The sequence below is a fragment of the Cyprinus carpio genome, chromosome B19 (genome assembly GCF_018340385.1).
Source record: "Cyprinus carpio isolate SPL01 chromosome B19, ASM1834038v1, whole genome shotgun sequence".
NCBI lineage: Eukaryota > Metazoa > Chordata > Actinopteri > Cypriniformes > Cyprinidae > Cyprinus > Cyprinus carpio.
Genome location: NC_056615.1, coordinates 17,523,094 through 17,544,634, shown reverse-complemented (window position 1 = coordinate 17,544,634; position 21,541 = coordinate 17,523,094). Strand labels below are relative to the sequence as shown.

General features: G+C 35.2%; 1 protein-coding gene across 2 annotated transcripts in view; it reads right to left on the bottom strand.

Annotated features, from left to right (window-relative positions):
• Positions 1 to 21,541, bottom strand: part of LOC109075309 (ephrin type-A receptor 7-like) — a 129,422-nt gene that overhangs the window by 30,995 nt on the left and 76,886 nt on the right. For both annotated transcript variants that reach the window (XM_042746090.1, XM_042746091.1), the window contains exons 4-5: positions 17,784 to 17,939; positions 12,303 to 12,650 (exon numbers count right to left, since the gene is read on the bottom strand). In XM_042746090.1, the coding sequence (XP_042602024.1) occupies positions 12,303 to 12,650; positions 17,784 to 17,939 (504 nt within the window). The remainder of the gene's footprint in view (positions 1 to 12,302; positions 12,651 to 17,783; positions 17,940 to 21,541) is intronic.

Genomic DNA, 21,541 nt, shown 5'->3' with positions numbered 1-21,541 from the left:
CTGAATTGAGAAGTATAAAACAAGCTCTGTGTAAAAGAAATGCACACGCGCACACACACACACAAAAGAATTTATGCAGCACTGACTGCAAAGAAAAGAACCAGAGACGGGGTGGTCTGGCAGACAGCAAACCGTCAGACAGACATCTCCCCCAGAGATGACAGACAGCTGTCAATCAAAGCATTAGGCCATCGGTCTCATCACAAGATTGCCTGAGCAGTGGGAGTGGAGACAGAGCAATTCATCAACCCCCTACAGCTACACACACACAGAGACACAAAGCATCCTGAACAACTCATACACACATTCTGCATGCATAATAACCCGTCAAAAATGCAATTTTGAGCTATTTATTACACAGAGATATGCGCAAAACAAACATAATACAAAAAGGCTGGGTGATACAGGTAAACAAATATATATACAGTATATATATATATATATATATATATATATACAGTATATATATATATATATATATATATATAGAGAGAGAGAGAGAGAGAGAGAGAGAGAGAGAGAGAGAGAGCGAGCGAGCCAGTTTTTTAGCTTTTTGATGATATCTGGGATTTACAAATATTAATATTAATATGTTTTCTATTAAACTTTTTTAGACAGAAGGAACGTCACTTCAACTAAACAGCCACTACAGCAGTCTTAAAAGGTTTAATGCCAATTTTAATGGCAATAATTAAGTAATATTTTAAATATCAAATAAAAAAATCTTCTTAAAACAATTTAAGTCAATTTTCCAACCTATTTGCAATACATTTTAATAAACAGCTATATTTACCTAAACATATGTTTTTAATAGAACATTTAATACACTGTAGTGAATGTGACAGACATAATTCACCTTGGTTAAGTGTAGTTCTGTACACTGTGTTTCTGCATAACTGTTCAGGGATCGTGGTCCCTTTAAATGTTCGGAATGCGTGATGATGTAAAACGCTGGTCAGCGCCATTGTTCTGGTATTCTTGTTTTTCCTTAAAAAATAAACGACACACGCATTCGTGTGCTCAAAGTGAGAAGTTGTCCCTTGTAAATTACTGCAATTTCCACAATACTACCATTCAGAAGTTTGGTGTGTGTTTTAAATGTTTATAAATTAAGACTATTTCAAGGTTTCTTTCCAAGGCTGCACTGTCATCATCAAAAACACAATAAAACGGTAATATTGTGAAATATTATTGCAATTTAAAAAATCTTATCTTATTTAATCCAATTTGCTGCTTAATACATTTTCTTACTATTATCAATGTTAAAAACAGCTGTACTTCTTAATAATTGTATGGAAACGGTAATTATTTTTTTCAGGATTGTTTGGTAAACAAAGTTACAAAGAGCAGCACTTATTTAAAATAAAAATAAATATAAAAAATATACATTAATAATTAACAATTGTGGACAAATGCTATGCAGGGACTTACACGAACCATTTGTGTGTTAACAAACAAATCACTGAATCTAAGTTTTATATCTGAAATGAGTTGACTGAACAACTCTGAAGCTTTTTGCTACTCAAGTTTAAGACGTTACTTCACAGCTGTCTCATATTCATGAGTCGCAGACCAAGAAGAATGGCAAAACTAATCTAATGACACGCTCTTTAAACTTAATGGCTAAATAAGACTGCATTAAACCACAATGTTTCCTAATTTTATATCATCATCAAAATCACGACTGCTGTACAGTATATTGCAAATATATTACCCAGCTCCAACACTCAGTGTAATAAAGATCACAACATTTACGAGGGTGAGACTAAAAAGGAAGAGGGGCATTTAGAGTTAGTTTTCATCTCCTTTCATGCATTCGTTCACCTCCCTCTGTTTTGAGAGCCTGATTCATTTTAGCTGCTCGCCACTCTTTTAGAGCTCTTTGCAACAATCTGATGATCTAAGGATGTCTGGCTGCGTATGTGTGTGCGCTCAATCCAACATCCAACTCCTTGCATGCCACATAACAAGCTTGCAAAAACATCCGTGATTACCACAAAGACCTCAAATGGTAAAAGCAAGCCCTCGCAGAGGGTGAGGAAAAGACGTTGCGTTGCAACCAATTAAAGTCCTTTGCACTCTGTGACAAAGGGGGCCAAATTGGATGAGTGTGGCACTGAATGGAGGGTGATGACTCAATCTCTTTTAGAGCTGCTGGAGCCTTGTGCTCTCTCATTTTCCCCCATTAGTGAAGACCGAGAGAGCAGCTCCCTTGTTAGGCAGAGAGACAGAGGGTGCGGTAACGCACGGAAGTGCTGTGAATTGAGCTGGAAGATTTGAGCTTCTGAGAGTGTGTCGCTTTTGACGGGAGGATGGATGTGGAGGAGGGAGAGAGAAACAAACATTAAAGATGCTGACTGGTCAATCTGTTGAAGTCGGACTGTAATGGTCAGGTATCTCAGAAGAAAGGTGCAAAACTATTACTGGGGCAATAACTTTTCAAATTGTACTAATTTGTATACTCTAGGTACTAATATGTACTTTTAAAGCATTAATGTGAACTTTTAAAGTACTAAAATGTACTTTTAAGATACTAATATGCACCTAATAGGGGTTAATATATAGCTTTTTACCAGAGCACAGTGACAGCTTTGAACTTTTTTCTGTGTACAAGTAAAAATAAACTTGTCTAATGCTGGGATTCTTTGTAAGGTTGCATAGAGCAGCAGGTACTACAAAACAGCCAGGAATGTTCATTTATTTTGGAAATAAATCCACTAAAATGTTTCTTTTTCAAGATTTAAGATTTCAAGATTCAATTCACTTATATTAAAAAAATGTATATGTTAAGCATACATTTAACAATATTTAGTGAGACTAATGTCTAAAATATGAAACATACTAAATTCAAATTAAATTATATGAAAATACACCAGCGTATAAGTGCCACCCTGAAACAAGATTAAACTGAATTTTATAAACTGTTACTATTTTGTTGTAAAAGATTTATGAGATTATTTCCACAATGTAATGCCTTTATTCCCATAAAAATCTGTCATAATTTAACCACTTAAATCGTTCTAAACCTGTATGATTTTCTTTCTTTTGTGAAACACTAAATAAGATAATTAACAGTTTTTGTCCATACATTTAAAGTCGGTGGGTCCAAACAACAACGGTTTGGAAAAAAACCTCAGAATATCTTCTTTTGTGTTGCACAGAAGAAAGTAAGGCTGACATACATACACACACTTCTCTCTCTGTCCTCTTTGGGCCATGTATCCTGCTGTCCTTCACCCTATGTCATCCTCTTATCCCTCTCACCCCACCCTTCCTCTGATGAGGCGCGCAGAGGTGCCAGACCCCAGAGAGCTCCACAGGCCTCGGCCATCTAAAGCAGCCAAACCAAATCCTCTGAAGATATTGAAATGTCAATCCCTCCACAGTGACCCCTCCCCTCTGCCTGTCTCCCTCTGACACACACACACGCATCAGGCGCATAAACTCCCTGAAACAATCGTGAAAACATTGGGGCTTTGTTGAGCAACTATGGAAAGTGTTTTCTGGTGTAAAAGAGCTGCAATCTATCAAAAGCAGAGCTGTCCAAACTCAGATCTGAGAGATGATGTGACCCAAATCTGCCCACTCTTTGTTTGGGTCTTATTCACAGCTGGCTCAAAATTCAGATTTAAACCCTCAAATTTTCAGATCCACAGTATTAAATGTTGTATGAGGCACTTTTAAAAATTACTATGTGTCATGGGTGATTCTAAAGATCTGAATGAAGCACTTGCACATTCATGTAGCCGATGGAGTTATTTATTATTTATCTACCACAGAAAATACGCCAAAAAATAAGTGACTCATCCATGGTGACAAAAAGCCTTTACAAATCATGGGGGTTGGAATGCCATCAGATTTCTTTCAGTTTATAAATTCACACTGATTTAACGTTGGAAGAAAAAAAAATGCCTCAACAGATGTCTAGTTAATTTGAATTTGCAGCATGTACTGTGGCATAAGCCAGCTTGGAAATGCACACAGTCAGATGTTAACGCACATATGTCCAAGGCCTGGGTGGTATGACTATGTTACTTTTATTTTTTTTATATATTTATTTAGAATATAAATATATTTACGAATAAATAAAATGAATAAAAAGAGAAAAATAATTCAGATCAAATTTTCTGATCAACAGTATTAAATGGTGTATGAGGCACTTTAAAAAACTATTACAGTGAATTATTACAGTGTCAGTAATTTAAAGGGTACTTTATCCTGTTTAACAAACTATTTAATACACTGGATTATCCAGAAATAGGCATTGGAACATGCTTATATAATATACAAACTTTTAGGTTAATTAAGAACAAAAAAAAATTTTCAGTGACATAAAATGACTGATTTTAGTCATACCTATGTGGACCTGTCAAGAACAATAAGAGTGAATTACTCAGAATTGACTCATTGTTGGAAAATGCATGTTATCAATTGACGACGCTTTCAGCAGAAAGTGCAACCGACACGCTTCTGTTAACCCTCTGGAGTCGATCAACGTGGATACGCGTTTTGTGGCATGATCCTGATAACCCCGAAAATAACTTAACATTTAATCATTTAGCAGACGCTTTTATCCAAAGCGACTTACAAATGAGAACAGTAGAAACAATTTGATCAACGAGAAAACAACAACGGTATACAAGTGCTATGACAAGTGTCAGTTAGTCTAGTACAGAACACGTAGCCAGGGTTTTTTTTTTTTTTTTTTTTTTTTTTTTGGAATATGATAGAAATGAAAAAGAAAACTTAAATTACACGTTCAGATTTGATCGTACAGATAAGAGCAATACATCAATTGAATCTGTAAAGGGTCTACTTTTATTTGTATACACACATAATAACAACAAAACTTTGTGCATTTATAAAATAAAGAAAACAAACAGAGTGCGCTGTCTGCCGCCTTGGTTCTGCGTGATCTTCATTTAGAAACGCGTCATTAAAATGAACTGTAACTCAGCAAATACTCAACAAAGAGATGAGAGATAGATCTATAGAAAAGTTGACATGTCTACTTTTAAACTGAGCAAACAAATACTCTGTGATAAAGTAATCCATATGAAAACAACGCGATGTCCAGTCTTTCACGTCTCCCTTCATTATATCTAATGCGACCACACCCATGCGCCGAGCGCTCTATTGATATTACAATCGTCTACGTGAAGCTCGCGGCAGGTAAACGCCCACTTCACAGCAAACAAAGCAGCGAGACTGTACTTAACTTTTTTTTTAAATGTTACTGTTCGCTTCGTGCTGAGAGGAATAAGACATAATTCATCTCAAGACCGGGAAGAGGAATAAGATTTGGATTACCTCAGAAAGAAGAATGAAGCGGCTTGACCCAGAGATATCATAAACACGAGTAAGTCTTTTTTATTATTAATCTACTTGTATTAGTTTTCATATAACTTGTACACATTTTACTAGTTAGACTTTTTCCAAAATATAATTCCTTACTAAATGTATAATCAAGTGAAACATAAATGTATAATGAAGTTTCATTTACATCACCTCAATGATTCACGATGCCAGGATGTTTTTTTTTAATGTTCTAACGTATAACATAGACAGCAATAAGATATAAAAGTAATATGAGGTATGTGCCAGGTATGTGATGTTCATTTATATATTTCAACATGACACAATAGCAGTCTATGATTTTTTAATTTTAAGATTTTTTGTTTTTGTAAAGAATTCTCTTCTGCTGACCAAGCCTGCATTTATTTGATCCAAAATACAGAAAGTTGCCTTTGCTAAAGCAGTAATATTGTGAAATATTTTTTACTATTTTAAATAACTGCTTTCTATTTGAATACATTTTAAAATTTAATTTATTCCAGTGATCAAATCTAAATTTTCAGCATCATTACTCCAGTCTTATTCCAAGTGTAACAATATACATTATACACTATACCATTTACAAGCTGGGAGTCAGTATATATAGAAATTAAAACTTTTATTTAGCACACAAGTGATGATAAATACAATAATCATGTTACAAACGATGCTGTTCTTTCAATTAATCCCAAAAAAATATATAATAATAATAATAATAAATGTTTTTTTGAGTAGCAAATCAGAATATTAGAATGATTTCTGAAGGATCTGGAGTAATGGTGCTAAAAATTCAGCTTTGAAAGACAGCTTTGATTGTTCCTAATAAACTGTTTAACTGCACTTGCAAGTGAATCTCAAGTTATTTTGGTGGATAATTAAATATATTCTAAATAAATTACAAACCTAAAAATATATACATTTATTTTGTCCTCACATTCTTTATTGTAACCCTTCCCTCTCATTCACACACCTGGCTGAAAGGCTCATTATGCAGCTCATTATGCGGGGCTTTGTCTTCTCAGGTGTGAATCACACAAATATTCATGATAGTTGATGCCTACTCGCATATGCCCTTTCGAAACAAAAAGTGTCTTCGAAAATTTAAATAAATCTATTGTTTTCTGTGAGCGAGTAAACAAGATTTTTACATCATTTTGAAGCAAAAATTCTAGGCTACAAGATCCAAGTTTGACAGTCTTGTGAACAAATGTTCTCTAGGTGTTTTATGGCCTTATTTCAGTGACCTCAAAATTGTAGTTTTTCACTAACCATGCATAAACGTTGTTTTCTCAAAAACACAATCATGTACATACATGCTATTTACATATTATTGTAGCCCAGTTTGTACTGAATGCAGTGTTATTAGACTTTAGCCATGTATGTGTTTATAAGCAACTGAAAAAAGCTCAAAATCAGGGGATGCCAAAATTTCTTCAGGCCCCCAAAACTCCTTAGACCCCAGAGGGTTAATTCGATAATCTCAAGTCTCAGAATGGCTGAATCTCAAGCGATTAACCACCCTGTCCAATATACTGTATCAGTCTATCACTAGTACTGTGAAGATTGTTGGACATTTTATTGCTTGTACCTTCAGGGTTTAGCTTATACATTGAAGCTGTCATATAAGCCAGTGTTTGTGCGATCTCTACGGTCTCTCTTCATGTATCTGTGTACATGTCAACACGCTCTAGTGTACTGCTGCAATATTACCTCAGTTAACTGTGACGGGCTCCATGCAAGCAGAGAGCATGATGGGACTGATGCCCTTGCTGTGTTCTGAGACAATATGTCACAAAAGAGCCAGTGACCTTTATGAATACTGCATTAGTGATTTGAGGGCACACTCTCCCCCCCACCCTAAACTAAAGCTTCTAGCCAATCCCTCCTCTCGCTTTCCCAAAGGGAAATATTAAACTTCCTCTCAGGATAAGGGCTCAGTGGTGTATCCACGCTGTGGAGAAGATCTGTGAAGCTTTACAGTGCACGGTTCACGGCCGGCAGCGTTTGCTCTTAGCCAGTGTAGAGTTTAAGACCACAGGTCGATGAGAAGTGCACCCTAACCAAACGGATTTCCCTGTATTTGAGAAGGAAGCTTTGAGCCGGACTTTATCGGCCCACTGCAGGCCCTATTGGGAGGTTCGGCTTGAAAGGAGAGGTTGCTTGGCTTCTTTTCTTGAGAGGCCGTAAGGAAGGAGGTCCCGTGGGGGACAGGAACTCCTCCTGCTTCGGATCTCCAGGGACCTCCACAGCTGATTTGACACAAAGTTTTTACACACTTGTGAACCTTTGCGGGGTTGTTTATGGGTGCGTGTCATTTCTGAATGATTTCTTCTGCTAAATTCAGATTATTGCTCACATAGTGAGGAGGGAAGCTGCTTGATTTAAGCCTATTACATTATACGTACTCCAAAATGTAACAGTTACTAAGGTTTTTCTAAAATCGAATTCAACAGTTCAACATACAGTAGGGATGGGCAGCTTGACCAAAATCTTATACCATAGTATTAGTCATTTTATGTAACTGAACCTTTCACAGTGTGCACTCTAAAAAATTATTTGTCTAAGTTGTAAACATGAAAAAGATTATTAGAGTAAGTTTTACGTTTTTATGCTTCAAAATTTCACCTTTAATTTAATGCATCACTTTCTTTGTAACAGATTTACTTGCATTTTCTGAAGTGAAAAATGTTTTTCCTAGAAATGTTTTTCCAGTGTTTTTGCTAGAAAATAGAGGGGAAAAGTTGTTTATATAGTAAATAAGCATATTTATTTATTTATTTCTTTTTTTGGATAGCTTTTGGTTATCTGTATATAGAATCTTTTTTAATTTGTTAGTTTTCTCTTTTTATTTGGAACTTGAAGGGCACTAACAGTGATTCTCAACTCTCAACTCAATTTTTTACATTAGACATAAGGATAGTTAGAAAGAGATAGTTCACCCAAAAATTAAAATATGTCATTCTCATGTCGTGAAACCTGTATGACATAAAAGATGATATTGTGAAGAATTGTTTATCTTTTATACAATGACACACAATGGGGTCCAAAACAATACTGGACACATCTTTTCATTTTTTGCATGAAGTATCCCTTCAAATGGTGACCCAACACAGTACCAGAACTGTTTAGTGTATAAAACTAAACAATGAGCTTGAAAAATGTTGGTAAGCAAAGTTTCGGTTCACATTATGGACAAAAAGTACAATGGTAACAAAATTTTTTTGGTTTCCACCACACATCTAAATATCTTTTTTGTGTTCCACAGAAAAAAAAAATTAAGTCACACAAGTTTAAAAACCACATGAATAAATGATGCCAGAATTTCCCTTTTTTTAGAGGACTATCCCTTTAAACTCATGAAATGCATTAATATTGCTATGAACCACATTTTACAGCTGATTACAAATATTTACTTAAATGTCATTTTGACATTTCAGGGAATTATTCAAGTAGATAGGAGCAGCCATTTACCTACATAGAAAACATATGTCTGGGGGCTTTACTAAGATGGCTGCCGAGTGACCCAATTTGGTCGCTGCAAACTGCTCTCAAAATGATCAGCATGCTTATATTTCATTTGCACACAGTTCAACAAAGGACCAATAAACACAGAAGCTGCACATTTAACACAAGCATGGCACTGATCTCAGCATCTAGTCAGTTAAACTCCTTTTTGTTGGCTTGCAATCGCACCGACTCTAATCACAGAGCTCAAACACACAGCTGCCTCTGAGACTGTACATCACAATAAAGTAATAGCACTTCCTCTGAGAGCTCCAGTTAACCTTGAGCCTGTGCTGTGTGAGGGAAAGAATAATGGTGCGTTTATTGAGAACGGAACAGAAGAAGAGAGCAAAATTAAGTTAGAATATGCAACACACATAAGAATAAAAGACTTGTGTTATGGCTACCCACACAACTTCAAGCACACAAGGATGAAAACACAAAGGAATATGATTTATACCTGAGACCCAGGTCCAAATTTAACACCCACCAAGTGCCAAATGCAATTTGAAATCTGGCTTTGGTGAGTAGATAACAAAATATTTGCCAGTGTCATAGCAAATGAAAATAAATATAAAATAATAAATTATAAATATAATAATTAAACAATAAAATAATTAAATATTACATAATAAATGATTATATATTATATATTTAAAGAATATTCATAATTTTATTCAGAAAGGACCAATTAAATTACACAAAAGGGACAGTAAAGACATCTCTTCTCAAAGATTTTTTATGATTTCTTTGTTCTTTCAAATTTCCTATTCATCAAAAGATCCTAAAAAAAAAAAAAAAAAAAAAATATCCTAATATATCCTGAAAAAAAAAAAAAAAAAATCTATATAAACAGCTTCATGGCTGGCAAATGTTCTCAATTCACTTGCTTTGGCAGGTGTGAAAAAAAGTTAATTTGGACTCTGCCTGAAGGGGAAAAGGAGAGAAAGAAAGAGAAAATAAACTACTGAATAGGTGTGAGAGACAAAGAAAGAGTCATTTTTGGCTGAGAAAAAGCAATTGTGTTGGGAAGAGTATCAAATAATGAAAGGCACAGGAGTTGAGTGCCAAATAAACACTCTGCAATTAACTCTTAATGGAAAGCAAAATCTGAGTGTGTATGAGTCTTGATGAAAGAGATCTCCTCCATTAATAAACATGCGGCTCCTGCACTGCTTATTTCAGCCTTTGTGTTCGGGCACTCTGAGATCATTGAAAAATCTGAGCAAGCGGTAATGTGAGTGCGAGTCTGTACAGTATGTGTGTGTGGCTCAGTGGGTCGGTGTTAATCAGGATATTGTGTAAAGGGAGTTAATATCAGTGCACATTGTCCTGTAGAGGCATTTGACGACACAGGTAAGGGTCTAATACTCCAAGTGATTTCTGAAGTGTGTAACCGGGCATTAACATAATATTGCGTACAATGTATGTGTGTGTGTTTAAGCACAACTTAGAAATGACCTCTCACACAAACACACACCAGCTGTTCACTAAGCCCTGCTTGACTGCAGATGCTGCTCTTATACAACTTCATTTTGTAATTGGTCGGCACAAAAAATGCAGTGTGCGCTCATGGGTCGACATGCACACACGCACGTCTGTGTTTGGTGGGCACTTTCCATACCATTATTATCAGTTATGCTGATATTGCATTGTGCTAAAGGTATTTTTTAGCTCCTAAACAAACCCTCACATGAGCCTTTCTGCATTAAGAGATTATTTTCTATGTTAATAAGCCATTTACCTCATGAAGGCTGTTGGCTGGATGTAATGTGAGGTTTTACTATCCTTATGGTGACATTTACTGTAGGCCCCACAATATAAGCAAAATGTATTTACAGATACACACACGTACCTGTACAGGCACACAAAACAAGGTGCATTCTAGCTGTAAAACTATGTTTTTGACATAGTATGACTCTAAAAATGGGCAATAGTCTTACATTATGCAGGTATGATTATGTTTAACATTAGTTATTTATGTTATGAGCCCACAAAACAAACACAAAAAAAGAAAAAAATTAAAATAGCAAAAATATTTTGAAATCATTTGGTCACAAAAATTCTAAAAAGTAAAAAAAGATATTATTATTATTATTATTATGACATCATTCATTTCTGTTATGAGCACAATACTGGCTTTTTTCTTTCCCATAACCCTAGCTGTTTAATGAAATCTGTGACTATAGCAAAGGGGTCTTTGAGAATTACACTGCATTCAGACACCAATTTCTCTTTATTGTGGTATAAAACAGCAGAAAAATGGCAATTTCACCTGAAATAAATTACTATAATCTCCAATTATGTGCAGAACATTTAGTCTTCAACATGTGTACCATTATATATCTACTAAACCAAAATAACAATAAAAAAAAACAATAATAATAAAAAAAGCAATAACACTGACCACTGCTGCCGATCTCATTAAAGAGGACAGGAATGTTGTTTAATCCCACATGGTATGGAAAGACATCAACGACACGAGGATGCAATGAAACTGAGAAGCACTAAGATGAATAAGCTGCTTTATCACAACCTCATTTGGGTCTAAAAAGGGACTATTTCACTCAAATCAAATGGAGATGAGTGAAAGCATCTGCTGCAGTATTACTGAGAGAGGACCGTGTCCTCAAATACGGTCTCTACCAACATCAGGAGCAAGACAACCACTCAAAGACAAAAAAAACAAAAAACATGCAAACCAGCAGTCACTATCCACATTACACTGACTAATGTAAAAGCTGCAATGTGGGATCATATGACATCAGATGACATAAAGAGAAAAAAAGCAGCATCTTGTGTTTTACAGTGTTTTAACTGCCTCTTGCCAAACAGGCTTTATCCTCATAAAAAAGTGAACTTTGACTCACTGAAGCACTTTATTCGGAATTAAAGGGAATGATACTAGGGAGGGGTGCAACGATACACGTATTTATACCGAAAATTAATTACCGAAATCTGTACCGAACAAATACAGCATTGTTTTAACCACTGCACAAGTGGAACTTCATTGGAAACTTCTAGTTTTATATATTATTACTTTTGATAAGAAAAAATCTTTCAAATTATGTCAATTTTTTTTAGGAAATTCAAACGATAAATGCCATTGTGACGGACTTTGTTTGACGTGACAGATCGCTGTATAAACGCCTCAGTTCAAATGGCAGTGTGGGGTACTTGGCTGTATGTCACGTCACTTAGATCATAAGCTAAAGGTAGATTTTCATCCCTACAGAAAATTTTTATTATAAGTGAATTTATTCAAATAAAGAGCAATTTATTCAGTAAACTACTGTTTAATAATAAAAAAAGCAATTTTATGTTTGTTTTTTCCCCCTGCTTTACCGAAAACATACTGAACTGTGATCTCAAAACTGAGGTATGTACCGAACCATCATGTTTATGCACAATTACACCCCTAATACTAAGTAAACACAAGTTTAAATATTTCATGAAGAATGTACCTGGAAGGCTGGTGGAGATGTTGACCTGCGTGTAGAACCTTTTGTTGGGGAGTAACTCCGAGACTCCGTTCCGGGCCTCCACACTAAAGGAGTAGTTGGAGTTGGGAAGCAAATTGACTACGGTGACTGTGCACTCCGTCAGGCCGCTCTGCTGTGGTACGAAGCCCACGCTGGCTCCGCAGGGTTCACATTGCACCTGTGGGGCCCGCGGGGGGCCGACGCATCGCCGGCAGCCTATGCTGTAGGTGAGATCCCCTCGGCCGCCTGAGTCATTCGGAGCGGCCCACTCCAGAATGAGTGTGGACTGTTTGAGGGTGTAGACCAGATCTCGAGGCGGAGAGGGGGGGCCTGTGTGTAAAAATAAATAAACAACTGAAGTTTGTGATGCTTGATTAAAACAAAAAGTACTGAAGTGTTCAGTACCACCACCACCAAAAAAAAAAAAAATCTTAAGCATTAAATAAATGTCATCTGAACATACTCTAATTAACATGATGATAATTACCCCTCAATGAACTGTAATTCTTTTTAATAATTTAACCCAATTAGCTACAACTGGGTAAAGCTTAACAGAGCTTGAGGCTTAAAATCACTTGAGAGGAAATGAACACAGGCCATGGAAGACAGTCAAAGAGAGATCATGGAGTACTGAGGGCATTGGCAAAGACAAACACAGCTCTCATGCACTAGCAAAAACTCCATTCATACAAATACAGGGAGAGGAAACGCTGCTTCATCTAAATGTGCCGACATGTAATTTGACTGAATCTGTTCTTACTACCTTTCTGGGCCTTGAATATGGTAGTTGCGTTGATGTCTATGTAGGGTCAGAAAGCTCTCAGATTTCATCAAAAATATCTTAATTTGTGTTCTGAAGATGAACAAATGTCTTATGGCTTTGGAACGACATGAGGGTGAGTAATGAATGACAGAATTTTGAATTTTGGGGTGAACTATCCCTTTAATACTACTACTACTACTACTACTACTACTACTACTGTATGTCATGTATTTTTCCATTATTACTGCTATTATTAACCCACTTGACTAAAAGCATAAAACAAGGTAAAATACAAAATTAACATATGTATTTGAGATGAATTATATCTTAAAACTGGAAAAACTAAAAAAGTTAATATAATTTTAAATGTGATTAAAATAAATTATAATTCACACAAATATTTTGGCCACTATCATAATGTAGAACTGTCTGCTTCGCTTGAATTTAAATACAAAGAATTCCTCCATTTCCACTCAGTGTAGACATTATAAAAAAGTGTGTAGATTTCAAAAGCACATACAATTTACACAGTAACACTGAAAAAAGAAATTTTAACTTGAACACAGCAGTACCAATAACTGTGTTTTTCAGATTTTAAAATGGGTTTTGTGATAGCCTATAAAAAGCATTTGATTTCATGGTTAGATCAACGGCTGCAGAACTGAATGGCTTGCTGCAAAGGCATTTACAACTACTTCCCCCAGAAGCTGCAACTGATTTATGGTGAATCATGTGGGCAGAATGAATGAGAGCCTCTTATCTAATAGATAGAGAGAGTGATAAAAGAGGGGTGGGGAAGAGGAGAGAGATCAGATGCATTAATTGCTGCTGTCCTGTAGAGCGGGACTGTTCTGTTGACTCGGGGAGGAGCGGGTCGAGGCTGGAGCCCTGCGTCTCTAATGCCGTTTGTCAGACAAGAATCTGTCAGCAGCAGGAAGCCATTTAAATGTCACCAGGGCTTTAAGCTGCCCATCATCAGCTCAGGCCGAGAGCACTACAGGTGCCCCCCGCTGCCCTCAAACACACACACACACACACACAGTGACGATGGACTCAATATGCTGCAAGGAGTTTGTTTTTCATTTTTTGACAAGATGGTCTTTCTGCAAACTGGTCATCTCAAAAATAAATAAAATGTGCATTGAAAACATCACTTGAAACCATCTTTATTTACATTCATCCTCCGTCAAATAGCAATCCACAATACATTTAAAAAAAAAAAAAAAAACTTTATCTGACCCAATATCTAGGAATACTTCTAAAATGGCTAATAAATATTTAAAAACAAAACTAGTGAAATAAGACGCATAATATAATATAATATAATATAATAACATCTAATGTTAAATTTAATTTAAATTATATTGTATCATATTATGTAACGTAACGTAACTTAAATTTAATTTAACATCTAATGTAATAACATAACATAACATAACATAACATAACATAACATAACATAACATAACATAACATAACATAACATAACATAACATATGATATAATATGATATAATGTAATGTTATGTAATATAATATAATATCATCTAGGAATATTTTAAGAATTATTTAATATGATACAATAATTGTATTTATTATTATTTAATTTTGTGTTTTTATTTTATTTGTTTATTAGACTATTAGATTTGTTTACTAGATCTTGTTGTATTAATATTTATTATTCTTTATAGTAAGTTATGTAGTGAGTAGTATTCATTGAAATTGATCCAGATAAGTCTTTGTTTTAAATGAAAGTATAAATATATTGAGATTAAATATAGTTAATTTCAATATATTTATACTTCCATTTAAAAACAAAGACTTATCTGGATCAATTTCCATGAATACTACTCACTACATAACTTACTATAATGAAAAATAAATATTAATACAACAAGATCTAATAAACAAATCTTATAGGCTAATAAACAAATATAATAATAAAAAAAAATTATTTAATAATAATAATAATTATTATTAATATTATTGTTTTATTTTATTATATTTTTTTTAATATTCTTAAATTATCATATCATATCATATATTACAAGTTTGCTTGTGATATCTTTCATTTAACTAACTGTCACTTCCAATAAATGCCACCAAAGGAATTTGAATTACTCTTAATTAATTGTGGGAACCAAGTATAGGTATGAAATGTTATAACAAAGAGCGGTTCTTAACTGATGCTACTCAGCATTCCTGAGGACCTGATTGTTCTCTCATGCATGCATTTGTTAAGTTTTAATTTTGAGATCTAGGCTTTTGAAAAAGAGTCTCGTCTCATCATAAATGCAGCAGATGATAATGAAATTGTAACACAAACACTCAAGCATGAGTGAGTGTGTGTGTATGGAATAATTTAGATGTGTGCAAGAAGCGTTGATTTATTAAAGGCTCTAAAGGCTTATGCAATGCGGTCCACGTGTGGCCATGAGCGGTGGGGAACAGCTGCAGTCAGGATACATCCGCTACAAGACAGGACACACACACACATACACACACACACACACACACACAGAGCAGTGCATGCAAAATACACATAGAAGAGTAATGCAATTCATATCATGTCTCTCCTCCTTTCAATCCTTTTTCTTCAGTCATTTACAGTCATTATAGACATTTTTACTTCTCTCTCTCTCTCTCTCTCTCTCTCTCACACACACACACACACACACACACACACACACACACACACACAATAATAAACTGGTGGCATCTGCTCATAAGAGTGACTGTAGAATCGATACTATAATTATCACGATCACACAGTCTTTCTCTCCCTCATATAACAGCAGCCTAATCAATACAGTAATTAATGGTGTAAATAAAAGTCATAAGCACTCAGAGACTCATTCAGCCCAGAATAAAGGGCTGGTCACACAAGAATTGAAAGGTTAAGTGTGTGATTTCTGTGCCACCAGAGCCACTAAACAGAATAGCAAAAAATAACAACTGTTTTGGAAATGGTTTTCACTATTACATCTGCCATTGATAGGCAAACAAATAGCTAACGGTTGAGCTAACGCTGCTGTGTCAGACTTTTTGGAGCACTCTCACACCAACCTATGAATGGTTTATAGTTGGCTAACAACAGCTAATAATTCATATTAAGCTAGGAAAGAAAACATTTCAAAATTGAAAAAAAATGAAACATTGAACAAAAATGAAACATTATCTTTAATTGTGTCAATAACTAACAAATAAATAACTATAACAGTGTAACTACTAGAGTGAATTGTACAAATATATATGGTCACACTTTAGTTTGGGGACCAATTCCCACTATTAACTACGACTTTGCCTCAAACTCCTAATTTATTGCTTATTAATAGTTATTAAGATAGTTGTTAAGCTTAGGTATGTAGTAGAATTAAAGCAGGGGTCTCCAACCTTTTTTACACCACAGAATGGTTACGTTTGGAAAATGTTCTCGCGGACCGCTAATATATATTATGCTATTACATAGTATTATGTAGTTCAACACATTATATTGTTTTTTTTGTTTTGTTTTTGTTGAGTCACAGATCTGATTATTTTTTGGATAAGCAAGAAAAAAATATATTTAAAGCACAATGACATGGGCGTAAAGCATTTTTGACATAAGCTAATTTTATGTGTATATATACGCAACTCGGTATTTCCGCGCTAGCTGAAACATGTTTCTATATGCTTGTGCGCGCTTTGATTGTGTGCGAGAACAGGGCGTGAGTATCAAATTGAGCTCTCTTTCATTTCTTGCTTTTGTGGTTTAAAATTGCTTGATAGTGTAAATTGGCAAATGAATCTGCGAATCACATGCATGCCGAATAGTATAGGATCTCGTCCGTATGTATCACGGATCAAATGCGATGGGTCGCAACTCAGTGGTTGGGGACCTCTGAATTAAAGGGTTAGTTCACCCAAAAATTAAAATTCTGTCGTTAACTACTCACCATCATGTAATTTTGGAGAGTACCCCGGAACTAAATCAACGTAATCAGCATTTACGTTCAGGATAAAGTGCACGCATGCTGATTGAAACAATGATGATTATGATGATATTACATTCTGCGGTACTCTTCAAAATGGCGGAAGAAGGTAACTCGGGGAGAAGAACGGTTGAATAAATAATGTTATTATTGTTTTCTTTGCGTACAAAAGGTATTCTCGTAGATTTATAAAATTATAGTTGAACCACTGATGTCACATGGACTGTTTTACCAATGTCCTTACTACTGTAAGTTTCTGGACCAGGGAACATTGCAGTTGCATTGTTGTCTATGGAAGGTCAGAGAGTTACTTTTTTTCCGAAGATGAAAGAAGGTCTTAAGGGTTTGGAACTACATGAGGGTCAGTAGTTCATTTCTGGGTGAACCAGCCCTTTAAGATTATTTAAAATATGGTCATGCAGAACAGGGTTAATATGTGCTTTATAAATACTAATAAACATAAGTTTTGGTATTGGTTAGGATTATAGTTTATAAAATGTGTTAGTGTATTAATTTGTTTATTATAATTTTTAGTATTAATGTAATTTTAAGTATTGGGTAATTTTTGTTGGCAGTGCTAAACCCCACTGTAAACAAAATTAAACCAGGAATCAACAGGATTTGATTGTTCAAACATGAGAATACACATAAATAAATACCTGTGCACAAATAAGTACACACGCAAATACACACATAAACATTCACCCCACACAGAACCTGACTGTCTTACGTGTGCAGAGTGCGGATGGAGGGTCCAGTGGAGTTCTGAAGTGGTCATCCTCACACACACACAGCACAGAGCCCTCTTCTTCAGCCTTGCTGTTAGCCGGACACGGGAAACACTCTTGCTGCCGTGACGACATCTTGTAGGTGCCCGGGGGACAGGCTGGCAAAAGACAGAACACACAGAAAAGAATCCATTACAGCCTCTGAGACAACAAAACCTGTACCTTCTAGCGGCAGAATTAAATACAACCCTGAAAAATGGCAATACTTACAACCTGAGACTAGAAAAGAGTACTTGGCTTTAGACCTTATTAGCCGACATAAAAGATCCACTTGGGAGTATAATATGCTACTTGAAGAGAAAAAAAACCCACATGCCACTGTGCCTCCAGGAACAAAATCCTTTGAAACTAATGAGGTTCATATTACACATGATTAAGGAGCTATTTGTTGCCTGTACAAGCAATAAGTGATGGAAGCTCACACTCGTAAAGTAACTGCTGTGAGTGTGAACAGCGACTGTAAGAGGGGACAGAGCACTTGTGCAACAATGAATTGCAATGTTCAATACGGGGGCTGTAGGAAAGAAAAGGAAGTCCCACATCTTAATGGTAGACTCAATCTTCTCACTGAGAATGACAACACCTAGTTGGACCAAACTGAAAAACCAGATGCACAAACCATCCAAAAGCAAAAGCACAAACCATCCATTCGTCCATCCCCTAATTTTCTGATCATTATGTACAATAATTTATGCATAGCAGACATTTTTATCCAAAACACCTTATAAAATAGGAACAAATCACTTCATTATTGCCTCAATTCACTGATAGGGTCATAAAAACATTTCTCTGGAAAACATACAGGTACAATGAATATGCACATGAATACACAGATGCACACACACAAAAAAATTACCTAAGTATAGGGCCCATGAAATCTGGTTTATTTTTCCCAAAATCTTTTTTTTTCCTTCAAAATTCCTATCATTTCATTAAGTAATATTTCTGTCATATGGAGCTTATAATATGACAAAACTAACTGAATTTGTATTGTGTAAATTTGAATTATTGACAAGTGTCATTTAACAAAACTGAATATTATGTGGCATTTAACATAGTTCTGAATTAGATTTTTTTTTTAACTTGAATATTAAACATTTGAAAATTAACACAACTGAATAGTTTTATGGCAGAGTCTTAAAGACATGTATTTTCCAACAGCATTTTTTTTGTTCTGAAATCTTAGACAGCAAATATCCAGTTTTTAAAAATACAGCTTGAAGTTTTTATATTTAGTGTTTAATATTCAAGTTTAAAAAAAAAAAAAAATTCAGAACAATGTTAAATGGCACATAATATTCAGTTTTGTTAAATGACACATCAATAATTCAAATAATAATTCAAATTTACACAATACAAATTCAATTAGTTTTGTCATATTATAAGCTCCATATTGTCACAGTTTCTTCAAGTTAAACCAAACTTTTATATTGACGGGTTGCTGTGAAGACTTTTAGGTTTCTGATTGTATATGACAGTTTTGCTCAAAAGAAATGGCAAAATGCTCATGAATTGACTCTCAGAGCACTTCCAGAGATTATGTTCATGTACTCGTATATTGAGGCGGCAGGGGCTGTAAAACACTCCAAGCTTCACACACGCTTTTGTATGTGTGTAGTAAACAAAACCGCACGTCTGCACCATTTATTCACACAAAGACACACAATACATGCACAAATCATATTTAAATGGTATTTTTGCTTAAAATTCACAATCACTTGTCTATATCGGATTTAGATTTACTTGTAAAGACATACTTTTGATGTATCCAGCCATACTTTGGCAAATTCCATGACATTCCGTGTTATACAGTATATTCTGTTTTTATGACTGGATTTTGCCCTAAAAGCCCTACAATTAGTAAGCACAGACATACTGTGGACTTTTCCAGCAAGGCAAGGGAAATCAGACAGACATTGCAAAAAACACCAAAATAAGTGATATGGCATCCAAATCTATGCATTCAGAAGACTTGCGCAGATACAAACCAAAACACAAGCACATCTCAGTGTTATAATGAATGAAATGTGAAAGCAAAGCTCACCAATCTCATGGCTTGTCAGATTAATTCCTGCAAACAGCACTAACAAAAATGACTGCAAACTTTGTGGACCTGTGTTTGGACGCCACTGTTTGTTTTCACTGGTGTCTTTACAAACTGACTTTAAACTGCAATGCACTTTGACTTAACCACTGCCAGGAGGACTGTGGCAAAACAGACAGCCAACTGAAGGCAGCTTAAGCCAAACACACTGAAGGGAATGAGATTACAACCCATATCTGCTGACATTACACAGAAATTCCCAAGGACGCGTTTTTTTTATTTTTTCTAATTCCACAACAGACCAGCTGGCTACATACGGATCAGTTTATCTAATGAGGCATTAGCATGGGTTGCTTCACAGAAACCGGAGAGATGATTGACTCTATAGTGCCACAAGAAACTATAATGCAGATCGAGCAAAAAGTCACGCCAGAGGTCCAGCTTGCAGAGAATCTAGCATAAAGGTAAATTCCAAATATTTACAAGGAATGTGGATCAAGCTTTCAGAATTACAATTTGAGATGTAGGAGGTATAGCATATACAAGTTAGCAATTTTTAGGACACTCTCTGAATAATTTTATCTTCTAAAATTATGCATAATTTATAGTCTAATTTATAACAAATAACTCATTTAAATTTGTTCATTTAATGGGCACTTTTATCCTAAGTGACTCACAAATGAGAATAATAAAAACAGAAGCAATTAATTCAAGAGAAAAAACTATGAGATTGAGCAGGTAATGCGATCATGCTGAATTTCCATAAGAAAGATTATAATATACATGCAGAATGAGTTTAATACAAAAAGACTACTTATTAAGTGCAGTTTTTTTTAGATAATTTAAGGAAAGAAGGATGGCAAGACAAGGAAAAACAATACTGGAAATAAAATCTGAAATCATTGACTCTCACTGACAATGATCTGGTTTTGTATGAGCAATCAGATTTCACTGAGCTGTCTCTTCATAACCAGCCGGCTCTTTCGAATACACATCAATAAATCAAAGAACGTAACACAGTAAACGTGAGCAATGAATTGTTTCAATGGCGCTCTGACAGGAGGTATTAATGAATATTAATAAGTCCAAAAAGACGTTTGCTTTTCTTTCCTTCTCTCGTCTCGACACAAATGGCCTTCATTATTTTCAGGCTATAATTCCATGCCGTCTTATTTCCAAATGTCAGGCTAGATTTGCAAGCAGCTGTCAGGGAATCAATAATTCATGTCATCATATTCAGATCACTGCCTCAATGCTGCTAATTCCAATTTATGAAAGAATCCCTTGCGAATGGAATAAATCCACATAAATGAAGGAGTGAAAGGTCTATTTTAAAGGTCCTGCCTATCATACGCTCTTCATGCTCCTGTGACAATTTAGACTGTTGGGTTTAAAAGGGCTATAATAACCCGTTCAAGTTGCACAGGTAACCGACATTCGGTTTTTCCATCAAAAACTGTGCATTTTGCAACAGTGATTATATTGACATTGATATGGCCTCTGCATTAATCAGACCGCAAAAAGCTATTTTTTCCAAATCTCAAATGTCATAAACAATCACCTTCAGTGGTCTGGAAGCAGCAAAATCAAATCTGTTTGGGAGCAGAAATTTAAAGAGATTCAGGATCTGGGCTCTACTTACTGAGCCAGTAACTA